Source organism: Thunnus maccoyii, chromosome 9, assembly GCF_910596095.1.
Source record: "Thunnus maccoyii chromosome 9, fThuMac1.1, whole genome shotgun sequence".
NCBI lineage: Eukaryota > Metazoa > Chordata > Actinopteri > Scombriformes > Scombridae > Thunnus > Thunnus maccoyii.
The window spans coordinates 4,264,589-4,287,669 of record NC_056541.1 but is presented as its reverse complement, the minus strand read 5'-3'; the positions used below and the strand labels follow the sequence as shown (position 1 = coordinate 4,287,669).

At 36.3% G+C, this 23,081-nt stretch overlaps 1 protein-coding gene across 2 annotated transcripts; it reads right to left on the bottom strand.

The window, feature by feature from the left end:
* Positions 1 to 2,243: 2,243 nt before the first annotated feature.
* LOC121904491 (C-X-C motif chemokine 10) lies at positions 2,244 to 6,468 on the bottom strand. Of its 2 annotated transcripts, XM_042422265.1 has the most exons (5): positions 6,260 to 6,468; positions 5,270 to 5,384; positions 3,742 to 3,822; positions 2,915 to 2,974; positions 2,664 to 2,752 (listed from the first exon to the last, which is right to left on the bottom strand). In XM_042422265.1, the coding sequence occupies exons 1-4, from the start codon at positions 6,324 to 6,326 to the stop codon at positions 2,917 to 2,919; spliced, it is 321 nt and encodes a 106-aa protein (XP_042278199.1). In that variant the 5' UTR covers positions 6,327 to 6,468; the 3' UTR covers positions 2,664 to 2,752; positions 2,915 to 2,916. The 2 variants fall into 2 exon arrangements, with proteins under 2 accessions (XP_042278198.1, XP_042278199.1); XM_042422264.1 differs by lacking the exon at positions 2,915 to 2,974 and having other exon boundaries at positions 2,244 to 2,752; positions 6,260 to 6,428.
* Between the last annotated feature and the right edge of the window lie 16,613 nt (positions 6,469 to 23,081).

The following is a 23,081-nucleotide window of genomic DNA, read 5'->3' as shown; positions in this document are numbered from 1 at the left end:
AGATGTCCAAAATGCACACTCTTACTTGTTAGTGGTTTCCCCCCCCCCCCCCCCCCCCCGGCGAGAGCTCGCTGTATCTTCCACAGGATTATCACAGCCATCATCGCATGCAATTTCTGAATGTAAAAAAAAAAAAAAAAAAAAAATCCTGTTGTTCAATATCTGGCCCTGTTTGTTTCTTTTTTTAATTTTTGTTATTTTCTTAACACTGTTAAGTTGTGCATTCAGGTGTAGTCTAGATTTTACAGCAAGCTGGTTGTTTTAAAAAGTCTTTTGGTGGCCGATGAGACACCAACGATTCTGGAGAAAATGAGGATTCTCTGATAAAAAAAACATTTAGCGTTTGCACGAAGGGTTTGTCGTCTCTAATCTGCTCCAATAAGTTGAATTTGACGGCCATCAACCAGGCCAAGGTTGCTGCATCTGAACTAAGAAAGTTTGCAGGGTAAATGTTTTATTCCCAGTGTATTAACCTGTTAAAATACACAACAAACACCAAATATCTCTGATTAAAAATGAGATTATGCACATGTGAATCTGAGTCGAATATGTTGTGTGTCTAGAATATTTTCAGTAAGTTCTGGCGGTATTTACAATATCGACCACAGGTTAATACACTGCTTAAATTTCTGGGGAAAAGGACTTTGATGAAATAAAGTGACACCAAAAGAAGAGGATAAAGGCAGCAACGTCAGCATCAAAACCAACAATGTCAATGACCAAAATTTCAAAGAGCTCAACCAATCAGTAGAAGTTGGAAAAATAATGTTTTAGTTTCTTGTCTTTTCTTTACAATTGAAATCTGGTGGGAAAAAAAGGCATCTGTCAGCTCAAAAGAGCGACAAGAACAAGGAATAAAAGGCTGTTATTTCTAGAAATTTCCTCAAAGATTTGCTAGAAAAACAGTTAAAAGTTGCTGCCTTTCGTCACTGTGCAGCAAGTTTGTTTTATTCATGTGTGCTAATGGTGGTGAAGTGAAACTGGGCGAGGATCCTCAGCCACCAGCAGTCACCAACCAAGGTGCTACATTATTTCTCAAAGAGGATTTGAAAGACTTAACACCTGTAATATGTCAGAACCATTTTTGTGTTGGTTTCAGATTCCAGACCGGCAGCTCTTCACCACCTTTGTTTCCAATCCAACCTTTAGCCTCCAGCGCAGACAGCAGCAAGCAGCCAGTGAGTGTTTGGTTGGAATGAAAACCAGCAGCTGTGTGTGGTGTGGAGCTGCCAGAGCAGAGTTTGTACTATGGAAGCCAAAGTGTGCTTCATGTTTTGACAGTTAAATGTCAAAAAAAAAAAAAAAAAAAAGGTGCGAAACTGCGGTGACATTAAGTTACTGTTGGCCTGCGAGGATGAGTGAAAGTTTGTCAGTCGTAGATGGCGGTGCTGACGAAACAAATGCAGATACAGATACAGATATAGCCTTTATAGAGATCCTTTAGGCTTGTGTTGTGCCTGCAGGGTTACTACTGCACGGTAGTCAATATAAGTCTGCTCTCTGAAGTCATGGGGGCCGGATGAAACATAATTTCACACCTCCACACTCTCCCAAAAAAATAAGAAAAACTGCATAAAGTACTAAATAAAAAGGTTTAAAATTGGTCAAATAGGCAAAATTACCCTATTTTTATAACTATACAAAAACAGGATGAGATAACTCCACTTAAAATATAAATGAACAATTTCACCACCGACCAATGAGGAACCCCCTATGTTTGCATTCACTTTCAATTTTAAGGATTACATCTCCCTCTATGAATTGACTTATGCTATCTTCTTTATAATAAATATAAAGACACGAAAATAAGTAACTTTATTTGTATAGCACTTTTCTTGAAGTTATTAAGTGCTATACTGGGGGGGGAAATGACATAAAAGCAAATGCAAATAAAAAGAAGATCATAAAAACCAATGTTTTCATGCAAAACTGAAATCTTGGAGACAAAAGTGATGTGATAGTAGCTGTTCTGGGGGCCACAGTGGCTCCCGGGGGCCCAGCTCTGACACAAACTACAGTTAAGACACTGTTATATGTAGACGTTTCCCCCCACCGTATCGATGCAGTGATATTTACATGAATGAATGATGGACTTCTACAAAGGCTACAGCTGTATTTTCATATGTGAGCTGTTACACCTCAGTTAAAAACCAAACATGCTCAGCAGCACTTGTATCATGTGTCCTCACCCCCTGACTCTCCCCACCTCCTGTAGGCAATAAAAATGTCATTTTTTTGAAGAGTCTTTTTGTCTGCACATTTATTTCTTCATGAGAGAACAAAGCTTGATTACAACAGAAGCATGTCAGACGTTACAGCACCATTCAAAATGTATTTAATGCACATTATGTTGTCAGTCTTACTGGAAAGAATTCTGTATTTTGTTTTTATTGTGTTATTAGTAACTTTTTTTTTTTTTTTTACAGATAATTGAATTGCAACATAAACACTTTTATTCCAGAGTGGAATCAGCATATGAAGACTGAAAATAAAGCTTTTTTGCTTATTTAATGAATAGGTAGAAATAGGTAAAGGGTCTGTACCAAAGGATTAATACTAGAGAAGTCAATCAACTGAAGAAAACAACTTAAGATGGTAAACAGCAAGTAATTTGAATAAGAGAAGTATTGACAGCTGCCCAGTCTTCCTAAAAGGAAGTCAAATGTGATGTGAACTGATCTAACTGCTGGTCTGGTCGTGGCCAACAGTGGAAGTGCGTGGCATAGCAGTTGAGTTGTTGGGCATACTTTTCCTGTTAATAAAACAAAAAGACAAGAAGAAATTATTAAAAACTGGAGTGAATAATATTAATACAAGCAGTAGTAACAAATTCATTAGTTTAGTGCTGTATGGTGATCAGGGATGTGATGATAACCAAGATGAAAATTCTACTTTAGTGCTGTTTTTTTATTACCGTTATCCAAATAACCGGTAGTGAACACAAGAGGGAGCCTTCCTTTTGCCACAGCCCTTCCTTTGGACACAACAACATTTCGGTCAATACACGTTTTGTCATGCCAGGAAGTGGAGAAAATAATCTTCAATTAAAATTACACTGCCTGTTTTTACTATAGTTCCTCAAAATCAATTATAGTATCTCCAAAAACTGCTAGCTCACTGTTGATGTTTCACAGTTCAGTTTCAAAACATCCACAGTAAGCTGGAGGGTAATTAGAGGACATTTGGGGGCTGCTATAATAAAACTGGAGAATGTATCAGAGCAAGTTTTTTTTTTTTTTAAATTTAAGGTGCCATCAAAAAGCTGTTGAACGTTTTCCAAAGCATGGCGACCAAAGACAACAAACTTAATCTCACATCTCCATGATCACCACCATACATTGCACATTTGAGTTTTTGTTTATCCATTATTAATAGATTCAAATCCCCTGCTTTGTGAGTCCAGCAGTGCAAAACCCAAAGATATTCAATTCACAATGTTATACAGAGCAAAGCATCAGAATATTTGGTGTATAATCTTGATTAATGATTTGACACTAGCCTACTATTATTTTTTTTTGTTGTTGTTGTTTTGGCACAATCGTCTAATCAAGAAATCTGTTCAAGATATTGTAAGCTGAATCTTGCCAGATCAAGGTCTGAGGATGGAAAAAGTGAGTACAAGTGATTGACAGTGTGCAGGATTTTTTGATCCTTTCACTGAGGTTAGAAAAATTAATATTCTGTGACAAACAACGATACAATCACTGATAAAAAAATAAATAAATAAAAGAAAAAACATACTTTTTCAAACTGTCCAACAGGCTGTTCAGCCACTCCACATTTGGATCAATACAAAATTTGACGTTGTCCCTCCTGGTGACTCTGTGGAGAAAAAGATGGATTATATTTAACAGTGGAGCTATTCCAACATTATAATCATGGAAAAAAACTAGTGAGTGATAGTGAAGTTCAAATCTTCACAGATGGTTCTCAGCTGCGGTTCCCATCCGGAGCCACAGTATGTTTCAGTTCAACAGAAGTTCTACTGAAATACTGTATTGCAAATATTTATTATGACGCACATTGTTAATCATTTATTGACAATTTTCATGTTGTGCAATTTTGTACTTTTTCTCTGCTACTTTCATTTCTATGATGCAGTGCAGAGGTGAGTTTTTGTTTAAAAGGATATGTGTGTATTCAAATGGGACACTTCCATGTTTCATCATCACTCTAATGTTACACCACAACAGTTGTGAAAAGAATATGAGTTTATGTAATTTAAAGAGTGGACTTTGGGAAATAAACTTGCTTTCTTTCCAAGAGTAGAGCGTTAAGTGCAGAGCAATTAGCTTAGCTTAGCATAAACACTGGAAGCAGAGGGAAACAGCTAGCCTTACTCTCTCCAAAGTTGAAAAATACAAAAAAAAAAACCCGAGATACAACATGTTAATAAGTGAGCTTTAGAGATATTGGTGGGCATATTTTTGAATGTTGGACAGAGCCAGGTGAACTATTTCCCACTGCATCCAGTCTTAATGCTAAGCTAAGCTAACTACCTCCAGGCTTTAGCTCTATAATTACAGCACAGACATGAGAGTGGTATCATCTTCACATGTAACTCTCATCAAGAGAACGAATAAGCGTATTTCCCACTTATAATAACAAAATAATCATATGACTATTTCTATTTTCTGCTACTTCATTCTTTTACTCCACTACATTTCAGAGAGAAATATTGTATTGGTTATTTCACTACATGGCTACAGTTAGAGGTTACTTTGAACAATAGGATTTTACAAATAAAACATATGATTGTCTCATAATATACGATAAATTACTATAAACAAAATACCCAACAGTTTATAAAATAGTGGTAAATTAATAACAAAAATCCAATATAATAATATAATGATAATAAGGGTCATTCGGCTGCGTAATGAGTACTTTTCTTTTTGATACTTAAAGTACATTTGGATAATAAAACTTCTGTACTTCTGAAATAGGTTGTACTTTTAATTGTAATGGAGTATTCCTACATTGCATTATTGCTACTTTTACTTACGTTGACCACTACAATAGATGGGTTAACTGAAGTTAAGTCATAACAAGCAACTTTCACTTTGTACATTTTGCAGGTAAAACTTTGAAAGTAATGGAGTATTTTTTACATATAGTTACATTTACATAAGAAAACAATCTCAATACTTCTTCCACCACTGTGGCAAAATATATCTCACTCACATGAGGTTAAGGTGAGAACTACAGCGTCCTGACAGAGGCCATAACAAGACATTCCTGCAATCTTTGATGGATCATGAATACTCACATGATTTCAGTGTGACGACAGCGTCCTTGAATAGGAATGACCTCAACTTTCTTGATGAACTGAGTACGGATTCTGGTAGTGGTGGTCCGTATGCATTTACATCCCTGTGGCCCAGCTGTGAATGCAAGATGAAGTTTAATGTGTATCTCAATTTATGGTAGGCAACAACAGTCTGACTGTCATAAGCCACAAAATGACAACACATTTCAAATCATTTTAAAACCTGAAAATCAGAATGAAAAAGCTTACTAGCTTTTTCAGTAGCTTTCAACCAAAGTATGAAACCTCGTGAAAATATGTGGTCTTACCTCAGCAAACTCACGTCACTGAGAAAGACTGTACGCTTGAAAGCTCTAGAAAAAGCTTCTAAGTGAACCCTGAGTTAAGTTGTTTTGTTTTGTTTGTTTGTTTGTTTGTTTTTTTGTCAAACTACTGTTTCCAAACTCAAGAATCAACTTTGAACACAAGGTAACTGTACTTTCAACCATAATACTAAAAGTTTAACAAGGTTTTGTGCTTTTTAATATAGATGTAGAATCCTTATTTATAGAGTAGTGTAGTTAAATGTACCACGGAATGACAAAAAGTATAAAATCAGGTCAAATAAAATAAAAATAAAAATTAGACATTAAAGGTTAACACAAAAAACAGGAACAATACATTTGAACAAAGTAAATATTAATAATATGAGATCATTAATACAGAAAATAAAAAGATATGTCTTGAGCCTACTGCAAGATATTAAAATTAATGTATAAAGTATCTGATCAATTAGAGCAACTTAAAAGGCGTAACTTAAGTTGTCCTGCTTGAAGGTTAGTAAAAATATCACTATATGCAGATGACATCTTACTGTTTCATTAACTTTAGTTGCACAACTTACAAAAATATTAAACTGAAAGAATAAATCCTGTTGACTGGATAATGGAGTTAAGTAAAAGTAAGAGATGATGATAAAAAATTATATAATATAAAAGAAAAATCTCTCACCATGCAGAGAGGCAAAGCAACAGCAGAGAATCAGTGCAGCCAGGAGGAGCAGCGGTTTAGTTGTCATCTTGGTGGTTGTTTTGATCTTTCAGCACCAATGAGGATGTGAGAGTCTTTGAGAGTGAATGTAGTAGAGTCTGGGTTTATAAAGCAGCAAATAAGGAAGTCCTTTTTTTAGGATGTGGAGGAGGAGGGGGTTGTTTACTGCTGAGTGAGCAAAATGTGATTTTCCTCTAGGGGGCCATTTTCACTGATGCGTAATCACTGATCATGTTTTTCTTTTCTTTCATAATCCAAATAAAATAATTTCCCAAATTATTTTGTTTGTTCATCTACTGAGCATATTACCTGCATGTCATGTGGGCATGAAGGTAGTAATAGGAAAGCTTGTCATAGTTATCACTTGCAAAACATGTGCAAGCATGCCATCAGACAACTCATGACAGACATTACAATGAGTACTATTTTGATTTTACCAATGATGAGGTAAAAAAAAAAAAACTGGCATTAAATACAGTTTATTAAGCCTTGAATGATTGACACTAGCATCAGTGTTTGTTTGCTTTTCAGACAATATTCCCCACCATGTCATATGTCTAAACTTTCAGAAAGACAAATTCCTGTTATGAATTACCAATTGGTTGTTGACATTACATTACAGTTCACAACTCAAAAGTTTTATTGATGTTTGTTTATATTAATTTTAACTATTATAATTATTATTTTGTCATTGCCTTCCAAAACAACCCATAGGATCGTTGGCAGGACGACATTGTCTGTCAGTGTCTTACAAAACAACTGATTATCGTAAGTAAAAGATTCATCAGTGTTTGATGTGAAAGCTCTGTGGCTAACGTCTGGTTAGGTTCAGGCACAAAAATTAGATATGTAAGGAAAAGATTGTGGTCGGGTAACAAAAACACTGCTGATAGGAGACAGGATGTGAAGAGAATGATTTGGTGTCAAAGTTAACCATCTACGTAAACCTCCCCCATATGAGGTTTTTTGCAGCCTACATATGAAAGTCACATTATGATTGTATTTGCATCTCAAAAATTACAGTCATCATCTGGTCAGCCACAAGAGGTTATCTGTCTTGAAAATGTAAACAGGACGTGTTAAGTGTTTCAGCAAACAACCAATGCTGATGTTTTTCTAGTGAGAATAGTTGCAACATTCTCAGCTAACTTTCATTGGAACTGAGAAACTATTGGGTAAGGTGTTGGCACACTAGACAAAGGAACTCGACCCATGCGAATTACGGTGTATTATAGGAACTGGATACCGGACTCAAAGATGGCACCTGTTCACTCAAATGAAAATTGCTTGCCTGGCGCATAAGCTTAAAAAGTTTTCTAGCTTCCAGGTTTGCTACAGCGTTGTGTGGCCCACTGAATATGCACAGTAGTGTATCTTCCACTGGCCCCACCTGCGAGTTCCCGCTCGGCCCACAGACTTTACATTGGGATTAAATTTTAAAATCTCTTTTCCAGGCCGGAGGAAAGTTTTACAAATATAAAACCTTCATGAATTAAAAATTCATACTACAAAGATTAATAATTGACCTTATTTGCAGTTTAAAGTGTCTTGTCAACTGTTTTATAGACTATAGACTTTTATAGGGGGAAAATGCTTTTTGGGCCACAGGGGATTTTTTCACTGTAACACTGCAAGAGCAGCTCTCTTAATACATGATATGAACCCCAGACAAGTTTTTTAAATCTGTATATGAGCAGGGTCATTAAGAGCCTCATCAACTCCCTGCTGTGTGCTGTTCTGTGCCAGATTAAAGGACCAGTGTGTAAGATTTAGTGACATCATTGCAACCAACTGAATACCCTTCCTGTTACCCTCCTCTTTCAAGCGTGTAGTAGACAGGCCCTCTCTAGAGCCAGTGTTTGGTTTGTCTGTTCTTGGCTACTGTAGAAACATGGCAAGGGATGTTGACAAATATTTCATCATGTTTGAACGGGTGGCTTCAACACTGAAGTGGCCGAAAAGTGTGGATGCTGTTGTTGCAATGCATCCTGAGTGGTAAAGCCATGGATTAGAGCTGGATACAGCGTTGGAGGCAGGGCCCCATTCATTCCTATGAAAGTTCCTCAGTGGTGCATGAAGCCAAAAAAGTTCAACTTCCTCCGCGTTGCTTCTGCATCTGTGGGACCCATAGAGCAAGTGCACTAGTGACTTTCGCTGGCCAAGCTGGCTACTTCCAGTTTAGTCCTCCGGTTAACTTGAATTGGGATAAAACAATTCAATCATGCGGCTCTTCTAGGCTTTCAAAATGTGATCAGACCGAACGGATCAAATTATGACAGTGAAACGAGTCATTTCACTTGGGTTGTGACAGTCAAAAAAATGTATCTGCTGATTTACAGACATCTCTTTCACAATGTAAGTCTATAGGAAGAAGTCTTTTTGGGCCAGTGTGCATCATGTGATGTTGTACTTACACGGTTTGACCATTATGTCAAATTTGCTTCTCTCTTCCTGTATCCAGTTCTCTTTATACATCTATGGGTAAAGCACAGAAGGTTTACTCATCATTTCCGGTGGAAGACAGTCTTGATTTTGACAAAATAAAAGCTGCTGTGCTTACAGCATACAAGCTGGTGCCTGAAGTATACCGTCAAAAGTTTCAGAGGTTGAAAAAACAAAGACTTTGCTCATGAGAAAGAGACTCTTTTTGATCTCTGGTGCACATCTAATGAAGTTAAAATTACAACTAATTATAATTAATTATTTTTATATATTTAAGTTATTAATTGAAGTTATAATGCCTGATAGGACAAAACTAATTATCTATAGCCATGCTAGCAGCTCTGTGAGGCTCTACTAACGCTGGGCAGACATTGTGCATTTTTATTAATCTATACTGTTTATATTGTATATTGTGTTAACTTACACTACACATTTTAATCTTACCATCTGCATGGCCTGAACCTGTGACTTTTATGCTCACACTGTATGGATGAATTGACTGGCCGGTTGGTTTTGTTGATTCAAACAAGACAACTGCATCCCCAAAAATGTTGACAAAAAGAGAAAAAGGCGGCGTTACTTTGTGCAATCCTACTATGAATAAAAAGTGAATGCAAAAAAAGGAGCTGCAGATGTATCAACTGCAGCCATGTGGGAAATGTTTCTGACCTCTCAGAAATCCAACCAGTCATCCAGCAGCTAGGTAATTGATCATTGTTCAGGTGATTTACCTCTTAACATCCACCGGGTCGCTGGCGACCAGCTTAAGTCAGTTGTAAGCGGTAGCATCACACAGTAATGAGTAAAAGCAATCGGCACAATTTGGCCAATTGGAGATGATTGGAGAGGTTCAGGGACACCAGTGACACCACAAACTAAAAACTCCCAAGCTCCCATAAGGTTAGGCCTAGAGGTCTGGAATTTTATACAGGTTGACAAGATGTAGAAGGTATAAGGTGTTCTGCACAGTTGTGGCATAAAGCATGTCCTAATTATTGTTATTCAAATATGTCTCATTATAGATGAGGACCAAAAACACTTTTTTGAGACTTATTTGAACTGATGTAATTTTGTTTGTGTTTTAGCCACATGCTAAACAAACACATTTCCAGAAACTAGAAGATATCACTTGTCAATGAAGCCTAATACATGCATCATGGCCTTACAGTTCTTCTTTTATAAGCTTTTCCATTTGGGTGTGCCAAGTAGGTGAAAATTCTATAAAAAGGGTGGATGTTAAAGGGTTAATTAGACGTCATGACCTCAAACTGAATGTCAAATAACAACCAATGTGGCAGAAATTTGTCCCAATTCTAAAATTGGTCTGGTATGACCTACTTGTGGTTAAAATCCGGCTAATCTGTACATTGTCTGCACAGCTTTAGGCACAGCAGTTCTTTCAGCTATTTGCCAATGCTAGAACAGCGATATGCTCACAATGACATTCTCACATTCACAAACATTCTGATGTTTAGCAGGTATAATGTTTACCATGTTCACCATCTTAATTTAGCGTGTTAGCATGCTAACATTTGCTAATTGTCACAAAACACAAAGTACAGCTGAGGCTCATGGAAATGTAGTTTTACAAGTATTTTGCCATAAATTTAAGTGTTGTGAAAAACTGAGATTTTGACCTGATTATGGTGCTTGAAGAAAAGTTAAGGAAGGGATCACCAAAGTTTTTGCATTTCACCTGAGTGGGACATAAATGTCTGTACAAAGTTTCCATAAACAGACCAGAAAGCAATGCAGCCAATAGATGGTGTTTTGTTGTGGTTAGGGGTTAGGGTTAGGGTTAGGGCTTGGGTTAGGGTTAGGGTTAGGGTTAGGTGTTAGGGGTTAGGGGTTAGGGTTAGGGTCTTTCATAGCATGTTTTGATTGCATCCAAAATTATTTTTATTTTTCCGTCTAAATCCAGTATTGCTTTCAGATGCAGTTACAGAAAAACTCACTCATATAGCACTTTACGCACAACACAGTTTATCCAAAGTGCTTCAAAGAACACAGAGAAGAAGACAAAAACAAAACAACAGAAAAGAAAAATAAATTAAATAAGAATAATAACAACAACAGCAACAACAACAACAACAATAATAATAATAATAATAATACAAGTAAATGCATATGGTCACACAGAGCCCATAGTGGCAACACAGACCTAAAGAGGCCTCAAGAGAAATATCTGAGCTGGATAAAGTTAGTCACAGTTAAAAGCTAATGAGTAGAAGTATGTTTTGATATGACTCTTGAAAACCTCAATAGTGGGGGAGAATTGGATGGTGGAAGGAAGAGAACTCCATAGTTTTGGAGCAGCAATAGAGAAAGCCCTGTCCCCATAACACTTTGCCCTGGATCTCAGGACAGACAGAGGTCTTTGGTCAGATAATCTCAGTTCTCCGACAGTGTTATATGGGACCAGGAGTTCTGTAATGTAAGAGGGGGGCAAAGACATTTAACACTTTTTAAACAAACATCAGGATTTTAAAGGGGGTGTTTGGAGGTAAGAGTGGGAGTGACATGTTCCCTCTTTTTTGACCTTGTCAAAACTCTTGCTGCTGCATTTTGAACTAGTTGGAGGTGTGATAAACAAGACTGAGTGATAACAAAATATGACGAATTGCAACAATCATGGCAGGAAGATATGAAGGCATGGATGACTTTTGCCAGGTAGAGAGGTACAGAGAATTTGGAGTACTGAGTTTGGAGATGATATTGAGATGCATGAAACTTATTTTTACAACCTGATTGATTTGCTTGTCAAACTTCAATTCTGAATTGAAAATGACTCCCGAGATTTTTTGCAATGTCATTTAACAGATGGAGTCAATGGGCCAAGATGAGGAGAAATAATGTTGGTCAAGTGCTGCGATTTTATTCTCATTAAGCTGAAGAGAGTTTGCATCCATCCAGGATGTTATTGAGGTCATTTAGTTTGTTGCAGTTATTAGGCTGTAGGGGAGGTAGATTTGTGTGTCATCCGCATAACAGTGAAAAGAAATGTTGTGTTTTTGAATAATGTGACCTAGCGGAAGCAAATAGATGGAGAACTGGATTGGACCAAGTATGGAGCCTTGGGGGACACCACGGGACATGGGGGCAGAGGAAGAAGATGAGTTGCTAATAGAGACACTGAAGGATCTGTTGGATAAATATGAAGAAAACCAGTTTAAGGCAGAACCAGAGACCCCCACCCACTGGTTTAACCTGTGAATGAGAATGGAATAATCTGCAAAGGCTGCAGTTATGTCTAAGAGCAAAAGGACAGAGCAGTTATCTTAGTCAGCAGCTAGAAGGAAGTCATTGGTTATTTTCAATAATGCAGATTCAGTACTGTGAGGAGCTCAAGTTGCTGTTTGCAAAGCGCTGAATCAAATGTTAAGAGTTATGAGTTAAAAAAGAAATCTAGACAAATTAAGTATGATTTTACCAAGTTGGGTTCAAAGAAGCTTGAATCAGGAACAGAAAATACTTGGCAAGACATTGGAGAGTACCAAGAATGAAGCTGCAGGCAGAGTTGTACTTCTGTATTAACGAGGTCCCTCACCAATAACCACATCCTTTTCTTATAATTAAATGGGGGGCTGTTATCCCCACCAAATTAGACTGAAGTTCCCCTTAACAAAAATAAGATGTATATTCCAAGATTATGTTTAGATAGTTCTGTCATGTACAGTAATACTGAACTCTGCTGGCATCAGGTTGGAGACCCCAGAATTATCATGACATGGTTTCGGAGGGTCTAAAGAGGAAAGTCTGTGGTTGAATTTTACATACATCTTTTTTCTTTTTTTTTGGCAAATTAATTATATTTCCATATTTATATATCAAGTTCATCATGCTTAAAAAAAGATTACTAGATAACTGTGAGACCTAAAAGTAGAGTTCTGACCTGACTTCACCTACATCCTAGATGCATGGAGAAGGAAAAAAGTCTAAAAAGGTAAAAACTCCAGCAACACTTAAAGAAATATAAAGACCAACTTTAAAAATTTAAACCTACCTGATATATTTTAAATACTTTTTAAGGGTACATTTCATCACACATGATGCATTTTGTGCATATAATACACCGATTTACATTTTACACTGTGTGTAATGTGGTTTTATGAGTCAATTCTCCAAATGTGTCTAAAGCCTGATCGGTGCTGAAATGAGTAACTTATTTTTGTTCCCTCTATCAAATTACCTTTGACTTCCATTTGTTCTTGACACGCTCACTGCAGCACGCGTGGATTTAATAATATTTTATTTTCTTCTTAGACTGAGATATATGGATATACTTTGTGTTTTGGCTGTTCAGCACAACAGTGTTATCTTGGATTTCCCTTGGTGAAAGTCTATCACTCCTAAGTAGAGAGAGCAAACTACATCAGTTGAGAGCACAATTCAGTAATTTAAGAGCACAAATGATTAATTTGAGGGAACAGAAGTAAGTAATTTGAAGGTAATTGAGGTGTAGCTGAGCACACAACGTATTACTTTGAGGGAATTATTTATCAAAAAATGTTGGATCTGTAGGATCACAATGTCATCTCCTTAAAGCTGCTGCCAGTCAGAGGTCAATTAAGTTCACAATTTTGTTGTACTAGTTTTACTACTTTTTAAAAACATTATCAATGTATTGTAGTTTGTATCACCACATTGTCTCGCACCACGAAAGCAATAAAATCAAATAAAAGCACTTTGGTAACAGGGTTTAAAGATAAACCAGATCAACAACAACAAAATAAGATAGGGCGATCTTGATTTTTGGTTTCATATTGTGAGTTTTAATTTCATATTTTGTGTCATCAGCTAACTTTTAACTGAAACACAATCCTCACATTATGATATAAAGTCCTATATCAACATTATAATAAGCAACCAATAATGATGAGGTAAAAAGTCACTGAAAGGAAAAAGGGTTCATGCACACAGAAATGTTATCACACATCAAACGAGCATATACCAGGAAATCTGATAAAGCCTAGATACGGTAACGGAACTGATGCAGCAAAATTAACGGTGCATGAAGGAGCAACACTAACACATCTAACTGTGTCTTATTGCAGTGTGAAAAACTTTTTCTTTTGATGTATGATACAGGCTCATAAAAGAGAGGTTAGAGGAACTGCATGTGGAAGAGGAGATTTCCAATAAGAACTGTGTGGTCCTGACTAGAAAAAGTCATGTCAACACTAAGATCGAGACTAAAGTTCCTTTGGCCTTTAAGCAAAATAGACAGACTTTGTTTTGTTTTCTCTGAATTTTCAAGATAAGGCGAAACTGTAAGGACCTCTGCTGAGACTGCTGCAGAAGCAAAAGTAATGCCTACAGCAGAAAAAAAGAAAGACTGCAGATGCTTCCTCATTACAGGCAGTGCATGAACCCATCCGCATTCTATTATTGACACATTTAGGCTTTCTTATCAGCCTCTCAAGTGAAACCTATCTGTCAACCACTGAATCTAAATTTCCTGACTTCCTACATCAGAAAAGAAAGGTCACCCCTCCTACAGACACTGATAAGTAAAGTAAATAACTGGAGATACTGAAGTCTGTTTAGTGTTTGGATTCAAAATTGTGTTTAATCATCAGTTTTTTTCCCCCTTTAGCGCAGTGATATAATTCATTAGCTGTTGAAATAATGCAGATATTCTCTAAAAAACAAGGAAGTGCCATCAACCTTCATGAAACCTGCACAGTGTTCCTCAAGGAACCAGTCGAGGGCCTTAGGAGTTTTAATGGTTCCTTGATAAACTTGATAACTTGTTAATTAACTTGTTTAAGAGTGTGCTTTTTAAAAAAAACTGTCTTCATGTCTATGAAGAAAATAACATTTGTATCCACATAATCAATGACCCATTCAAATTTTCAACAAGTTAAGCGCTCATCTCAGCTAGATTTTACAACATTTCTCAGACCTAAACAACAAAATAATTTGTAACCTATATGGGCATTTTTAACTGCCAGCAGGTCAGTGATAAACCTTATCAGTGACTCTGCAGCTCCCCTCGGTTTTACGGAGCTTTATAGCAAGTTTCAGCTCATTGTTTAGCTATCCCGCTGAAACTTTACTGTTTTGCCGCAGCAGGCAGCTGTTTTCAGAGAAAAAGCTCTAAAAAGCCACTGTACACTACCTGCTCAACATCAACAACACCAACCGCATAAGTTAATTGATGTCACATTGAACAAGACGCCTATGATAAAATCTAGGTCAAAATCTGTGTCAGACCACAGTGTCAGATTAAGGCCATCAGACAATGAAAGCGCCACAATGTAAAGAGAAAAAGGCATATGAAACCAGACATGGACCACACAGCTCATGTCTGCGGCTCTTATATTTTGAAAATGCAATCACAAACACTTTTATTTCACCATCATTTTGGTTTGTGTGTTACAGAATGAGTGTGTTTTCCCCCTAAATCCAAATCAGTCGTCGGTAAATGAGTCTCACAGTGAGGTTTCGGTGCACCATTTTGGATTGACGACCAAAGATTTCACCACAATCCTCTCATGATCATTAATTTTTGTCTCAGACAGTCCAAAATCACACAGTGTGAAGGGGCCTTTACATCCACGAGGTGGACAGAAACACAACTCCAAATGAATGATAATGTTACTCCGTAACTGCTGGATGTAGAAATAAGCAACTATTTGTTAAAAAGTTTAACATATCATATCATAAAAGGTTTGTGATATGTCAGTGTTGTGTTCACTACTTGTTGTAATAACTTATTGCAGATTTAAATCTGAGCTAAAGTTTTAAAAGTGAAAGTTTGCATCTAGATGACATGTATCTGTTGCTTCAACAACATTAAAATGTAAAAAGTTTAATGTAAAGCAGATCCTCACATTTTTCAACAAAATTTATTCCTGGGTCAACCTAGATGTCTTTTGACCTGCAAATAAGGTTTAGTTAGGACCGTCTGAAGACAGTCAGAGATTTTTATCGCAAAAAAGAATCTCTAAAGGAACCAACATACAAAAATCATTCATACAAAGTTTTAAAACACAAGGTTTTCGAAGTGCATACATATAACAATTCTCTCCTCATTTTCTTTGTCATCTAAAGCGTATTTGAGGAACTCCTGTCGCTGCAAGGCATTGGAGAGTACCCAGAATCAAGCTGCAAGCAGAGTTGTACTTCTGTATTAACGAGGTCCCTGACCAATGACCACATCCTTTTCTTGTTATTAAATGGGGGGCTGTTATCCTCACCAAATTAGACTGAGGTTCCTGTTAACAAAAAATAGATTCCAGGATTATGTTTAGATAGCTCTGTCACGTGCAGTAATACTGAACTCTGCTTGCATCAGGTTGGAGGCCCCAGAATTATCATGACACGGTTTCGGAGGGTCAAAAGAGGAAAGTCTGTGTCTTAAAAAAAGATTATAAAGATTACTTTGAGACCTAAAAGCAGAGTTTCCTAAAAGGAAAAAAATTCTAAGAAGTCAACTGCACTCATGTGATGTGATGGACAGTTTCTCCTTCACGTGCCCACACTTCCCTGGTTATTCCATCCCTTTCTCTTTCCACTTTTCATTTTAATGTGCTTTAAGTGTTTCTGTACATATTCTGTACAGTGTCAACAGCCTCGCTACATGAAAAATATTCCATCTTGGACAGTTAAGTCTTATAGTTGTTTCGTTTCCATCAACAAAAGGATGTATTCAGTTTGCGTCTTCATTCGAGGAAACTTTCCACTGCCGACTGTGCGCTCCATTAACTGCTCCTTAAAAGGTCACAGGTCTTATTTGACTGTAACTGTCAGTCAAAGTTGCCATCTGATGTTTGCAAGAAGTATTTTTGACGCACTAGAAGCAGGAAAAAATACAATCTTAAATGCTATATTTACCAGAGCTGTCAAGTTTCAGGAGATAAGAGTCACAACTGATACCTTGATCATTTTAAGGTGTCAACCACAAGCCTGCTCTGCAGCAACAGCAGGAGGAAAATATGAAATATGATATTTCCTTTTGTCTTCACCGAAACAAAAGCAAAACTTTTGAGTCCTTGTTTTGCTGACTGTTATGCCAGGAACCAACTGAACAGTGCCAGTAACATGGTTAGAAATTACAGATTTTGTACTGGAGTAGATGGAAGGAACCATTAACAATGGGGAGCAAAGCAGCTTGATGTAGTTCAAGTATTGCAGTAAAAGTACAAAAGTATTATGAGCTTGATGTAGTTAAAGTATTGCAGTAAAAGTACATAAGTATTATGAGCTTGATGTAGTTCAAGTATTGCAGTAAAAGTACAAAAGTATTATGAGCTTGATGTAGTTCAAGTATTGCAGTAAAAGTACATAAGTATTATGAGCTTGATGTAGTTAAAGTGTTGCAGTAAAAGTACATAAGTATTATGAGCTTGATGTAGTTCAAGTATTGCAGTAAAAGTACATAAGTATTATGAGCTTGATGTAGTTAAAGTATTGCAGTAAAAGTACATAAGTATTATGAGCTTGATGTAGTTCAAGTTTTGCAGTAAAAGTACATAAGTATTATGAGCTTGATGTAGTTCAAGTATTGCAGTAAAAGTACATAAGTATTATGAGCTTGATGTAAAGTATTGCAGTAAAAGTACAAAAGTATTATGAGCTTGATGTAGTTCAAGTATTGCAGTAAAAGTACAAAAGTATTATGAGCTTGATGTAGTTCAAGTATTGCAGTAAAAGTACAAAAGTATTATGAGCTTGATGTAGTTCAAGTATTGCAGTAAAAGTACAAAAGTATTATGAGCTTGATGTAGTTCAAGTATTTCAGTAAAAGTACATAAGTATTATGAGCTTGATGTAGTTCAAGTATTTCAGTAAAAGTACATAAGTATTATGAGCTTGATGTAGTTCAAGTATGCTCAAGTGCCTAACACTTAACAGAATATAAACACAGTTAGTGACTTGCTGGTGAACATAGTGGTGCATTTAGCAGCTCAGAGAGCCAGATATTTCCCTGAGGAGTTAGTGGAGATCAAGAAACGGAGCTAGAAGGAAAGCGCATATTAAACTTACATTTGCCACTTGAGGGCAAATAGTTTTGTACATCCAGCAGACACAAATCAAGCCCAGTTGAATTTATTTGTTTCTGTTTTGGCCAATTTAAGTCCAATATTCTCTCACCTTTTGGTTCTGTACTGGTCTCCACCAAATCTTGAGGATAAAATATCCAGCATGTCCACAAACTAACCACTCACTTTGGTAAAATGGTAAAAAAAAAAATGTGGGCAGTAAAAACCAAATCAGTGAGCTGAAAGACACTAAAGCACCTTTTAAAGCTCATTTTAGGGGCCCAGGGCGTCTCAGCTCAATCCAGCCATGTTGCTACACAGTAACTGTAACATTAAAGATATATACAGTAGTTTCTGAGATTAAAACACTAAGAATATTGTGTTTAATCAGTTATCTATAAATTAAACCCAACATTTATAGACAATAACCAGTTGGTTAAACTACAGCTGAACATTAGCAGCTAATTAAACCTCCACAAGTTTCACCAACAAGGCTTTGCATAAATAACATCCAACAAAAACAGCTCAGTATGGATGTTATTATCCACAAGTAAGCAAGTATCTCAAATACAGAAGAAAAAACTCACACTGACTTCTGTAAAACCAACCACCCTCCTAATTAATCAATTAAGGGATTAAAAGACAGCCATCATGGAAGACCTAGATGAATAACAAACATAATGATGAAGCTTGTAATTATATACTGTGATGGGAAGAATTTACAACGATGATGTGTAATCAGGTAGTGAAAACACCTGTATGGTTAATTTGATCTGATCTTAGAGGCAGCCAAAGGTTTCATCATTTTAATAAATACTTGAGTAGCTTTAATATTTTGTAAAGAAAACCCACTTTTTGGTGATTATATTTTTAATACATGGCCAGTGGTGGAAAGTAACTAAGTACATTCAGTCAAGTACTGTACTTTAATACAATTTTGAGGTACTTTACTTGAATATTTCCATTTTATACTTCCACTCCACTACATTTCAGAGGGAAATATTGTACTTTCTACTCCACTACATTTATTTAACAGCTTTAGTTTCTTTTCAGTTGAAGATTTGACACAATGGATAATATAACAAGCTTTTAAAATACAACACATTGTTAAAGATGAAACCAGTGGTTTCCAACCTTTTTGGCTTTTGACGTCTTACAAAAAGCAGTGTGTAGTCGGGGTCACATTTCACATGTCTATGAGTTGTTAACAGCTCCACCAAATAGTGATTTTTCCCTCTAAACTTCTCACATGCTTTCATTTCAATAAATGTTCAAATGATCCAATATTTCAGCAAAAATCAAAGATTAGAGAAAAAGTCCAAAAAAACTGAAAACAGATTTGTGTATCAGAACTTTGTTTTTTCTTCTTTCCTCACCCATTAATCATCTCACCACCCCTCAGATTTATCTACTGACCCTCTGGAGGGGCCCGACCCCTAGGTTGGGAACCACTGGACTAAACTAGCTAACTGTATATAAAGTAGTTGAAACTAGCTCCACCTCCAGCAGCTACAACAGTAACATGCTGCTCTAACACTGATGCTTCACTATTAATAATCTAATGATGTCATATATAATAATATATCAGTCAGAGGGACCAAACCACTACTTTTACTGCAATACTTTAACTACATCAAGCTCATAATACTTATGTACTTTTACTGCAATACTTTAACTACATCAAGCTCATAATACTCATGTACTTTTACTGCAATACTTGAACTACATCAAGCTCATAATACTCATGTACTTTTACTGCAATACTTGAACTACATCAAGCTCATAATACTCATGTACTTTTACTGCAATACTTTAACTACATCAAGCTCATAATACTTATGTACTTTTACTGTAGTAGGACTTTTCATGCAGGACTTTAACTTGTAACAGAGTATTTTTACGTTGCTGTATTGGTATTTTTACTTAAGTAAATGATCTTAATACTTCTTCCACCGCTGTGTTTGGCATAGAGACGTAGCGTGAGAATCTACTTTCTGCCACAGATGATGATTAAACCTGGGATGTGAAAGGGTTTGTCAGAACACAACAGCACCATCTTTAGATCATGTGGATTCAGTTTTGTTTCTAAATCTGGCTTTTGATGTCTTTTTAGGTTCCAACATCATCAAAAACCAAGCCATCAATTTAAACTACTACACTGTATGAATCCTGTTGATTCATGTATTGCAAAATATGTGGACATTGCAGATCTCTGTACTTTTTGTAAATCACCAGAAACACTCTATTCCTCATCTTTTTTTTTTTGTCATGCTGTGGCAAAGACGTTCTGACAGTTTCATAATGAGCCTTATACTTATATAAAACCATTTCTCAGGCACGAGGATGAGTCATTCTCTGTGAGCCATGTGAAGAACCAAGAAAAGGACCTTCTTGGGCATTCTTATCTTTTTACTTTATGTATTTATTTACTTGTGTATTTTCCCATAGACACTTCTTCTTTACATTAAATTTAATACATTTAATTTTAAACATTTTTAACTGTATGTTGTTGTTCCTGTGTGTCCTTGTTGATATTCAACTGTATGTTCTTTGATGGTTTTCTGTACCGCTCTTCATGTTGTAGTTATTGTACTTGTTGCATTCATTTCCAATCTACTAGTATTGTGTTAAGCTGCCGTACTGTATAACTTTAAAAGGACCACTGTGTAGGATTCACATTAGATTCAGGTGATTATACACTAATTAAAACATACTTAGGAATATTATATTTAATTTCTGCTGAGCCGGTTCCACTAAGTGCCACTAAATTCTACACACTGCACCTTTAAACATCCTCCTTGTTACCTGCAGGTTTTATACAGATGCAGTGTCTGTTATATGAAGTATTTATGTGTAGAGACGCCCTCTGCTGTTGGATCAAATGAACAGACGAAAATAGAAATAACACTTCATCAACAGAGAATCTAAAGGAAAGATTTAAATATTTAAAAATGTTTGGCTGTGAATTCATGGAGAAACAAGGGATCTTTTTTTTAGAGCTGCACCTCATAATTTTTATCCTTTAATTAAAGACGAGTCAAATCCTTCCAGCTTTAAGTCAAGTTAAACTAGTAGACAAGAGTTCCTGAATACAATTATGGTACCTTGATTTGATTTTGTTCACTTTTTTTTTATAAATTACTGCACTTTGAACTAGTGTTACACAACTGTTGTCTCTTATGATGTGATGTTATATGAGTCTGTTGCCTTTTCTTGGGATTCAACTGTCTGTTCAACTATGTTCTGTGTTTGTCTTGTGATATCTCACATTATGTCAGACAGTGAACTCTGGTGGTTGAAAGTCTGTGAAAACACCAGAGAGTCTATTGTCAATAAACCTTAGAAGACTCTTTAAACTGGTCCTGAATGAACACACAAACACACAAACAACACTGTGGATTAAAAAAAAACAACATGACAGATAAAAACTCTGATTAGCTTTTTATTATTTAGAAGTCATTTCTGCTGAAATGCCAGAAAAAAATAAATTGTAGTAACTACGTGTTGATTGGAAGAACAGTTCCAACTCGTTTTCTCTATAAATTTAGATTATACTAGCTTTGTTACAATAGAATAATCTGTTAGAATTACTAATAGAAAAAAAAAGCACAGGGAGGCAAGTTGTGTGCATAGCTTATGACTAACCTCCAGACAAAAAAAAAACAAAGAAAAAAAGGAACAAAAATATATAAATAAATGCTTTAAAAGAATACTAAGGGCTGCGGGGACGTAAACCCAAAATGCAGACTCTACGATCAGTGGTTCATCCCCAAAATGTGAGAATAACTAACCCGACGCCATGTGATTAATAAACATACAGCTGAAAAAATACAAACACGGTAGTGTAAAGAAAAGTGATTCAACTTAATACATTTTTTTCCTGGATTCAACCAAGAGTAGTGTGATGAAGAGGAGAAGCAAGAAAACTGCAGCTTCACTTTAAAACTAAACTCCACAAAAACAAATTTACCGACAAAAGAACTGAGTCTTAAAATCTGATTTTTCTTGTAAAAAAGGGGGAAAACTCTAATGCGAAAACACTTGGGCTGAAAAGATTAAAAAAAGAAAAGAAAAATTAATTGCTAATTATTTAGATAAATGATTAATCAGTTATTTATCAGGCACTTGTCAAACATTTGCTGGTTCCAGACTCTCAAACATGCAGATTTACTGCTTTTCTCAATTTTATTTAATTGTAAATCAAATATCTTTAAGTTTTGGGCTGTTGGCCAAACAAAACCAGCAATTTGAAGATGTCATCTCAGACTTAACATCCTTGTTCATTTAACTTAACTTGAGAGGTTTGTGAAATTATCTGAATTTGAAAAAAATTGTTTTACAAACAGAAATCTAAGATTTTAAGACTCTATAAAAGATAAAAATCTTTGCTGTTCTATCTTGAGGTGGACGTGTTTGCAGAGTTTAAACTCCAAAACAGAAAACTTTCTTATAAAAGTAACAAAAACAGCATCAACCAGCCAGCTGGTTGCCAACATTTCAGTTCTTCTTCTTCTGTTTTTTGGGTCCGTCAGAGCAACAGAAACTCAAAAAAAAACAACAAAATTCATCCTCTTTCTGACGCTGGTGTTTGTTCATCTTTGAGAATGCAGTAAACAAACCAGCCTGACCTCGATGTAAACATCCTTGTAAACACCCAAAAAAAGGGGGCCTGTGAGAAACCTGACGGTAGGCTGTTGCTCCACCAGGGGGCAACAAAGACTTTCAAATCCCTCCTCATGGAGTTAACTCTTTCCTCAAGAGTAAAACCAGAACAGTTTGTACCGCAGAACTAACGCCGTTCAGCTGACCACATGTTTTGTTTTTACTTCTAATGGCCGAGGAGAAAGAACTACATGTTTACAACGAATCCTTCATGGAGATGGAGCGCAGCAGTAGTTTTAAGCGTGCTCTATGAATACGGTGGGATTTCCAAAATGGCTACACCTGCAAGTGATAAAAGAAATCAGAATAAACAAAAAAGAAAGAACAATAATTTCTCTCCTCACCATCACTAGCACTCTGTTTATCACAGTTTTCATGGTGCTTTCAGGTCATTCAAGAGAAACTTTAACACGTCACAGGCACAAAAGTGGTTCGACTGTGGTTCCCTGATCAACAGGGAACAGAGACAAAGAAACTAAAGCGATTCAGAGTTTCTGCACTTTCACAGCTGCTCAGTGGTTTTTTCTAAACCCGTGATCACATTCAGTGTTGGCTGTGCTGCCCTTCAGTGGATGATAACACACTTCAGATTCAGAGATTTTTAGGTGCGGATTATGTGTCTGTAAACTGCACGTACAGTTATTCTATCCTGTTTCTGTTGTTGTGTCTCAGTTGTTGAGTTTTAAGAATTT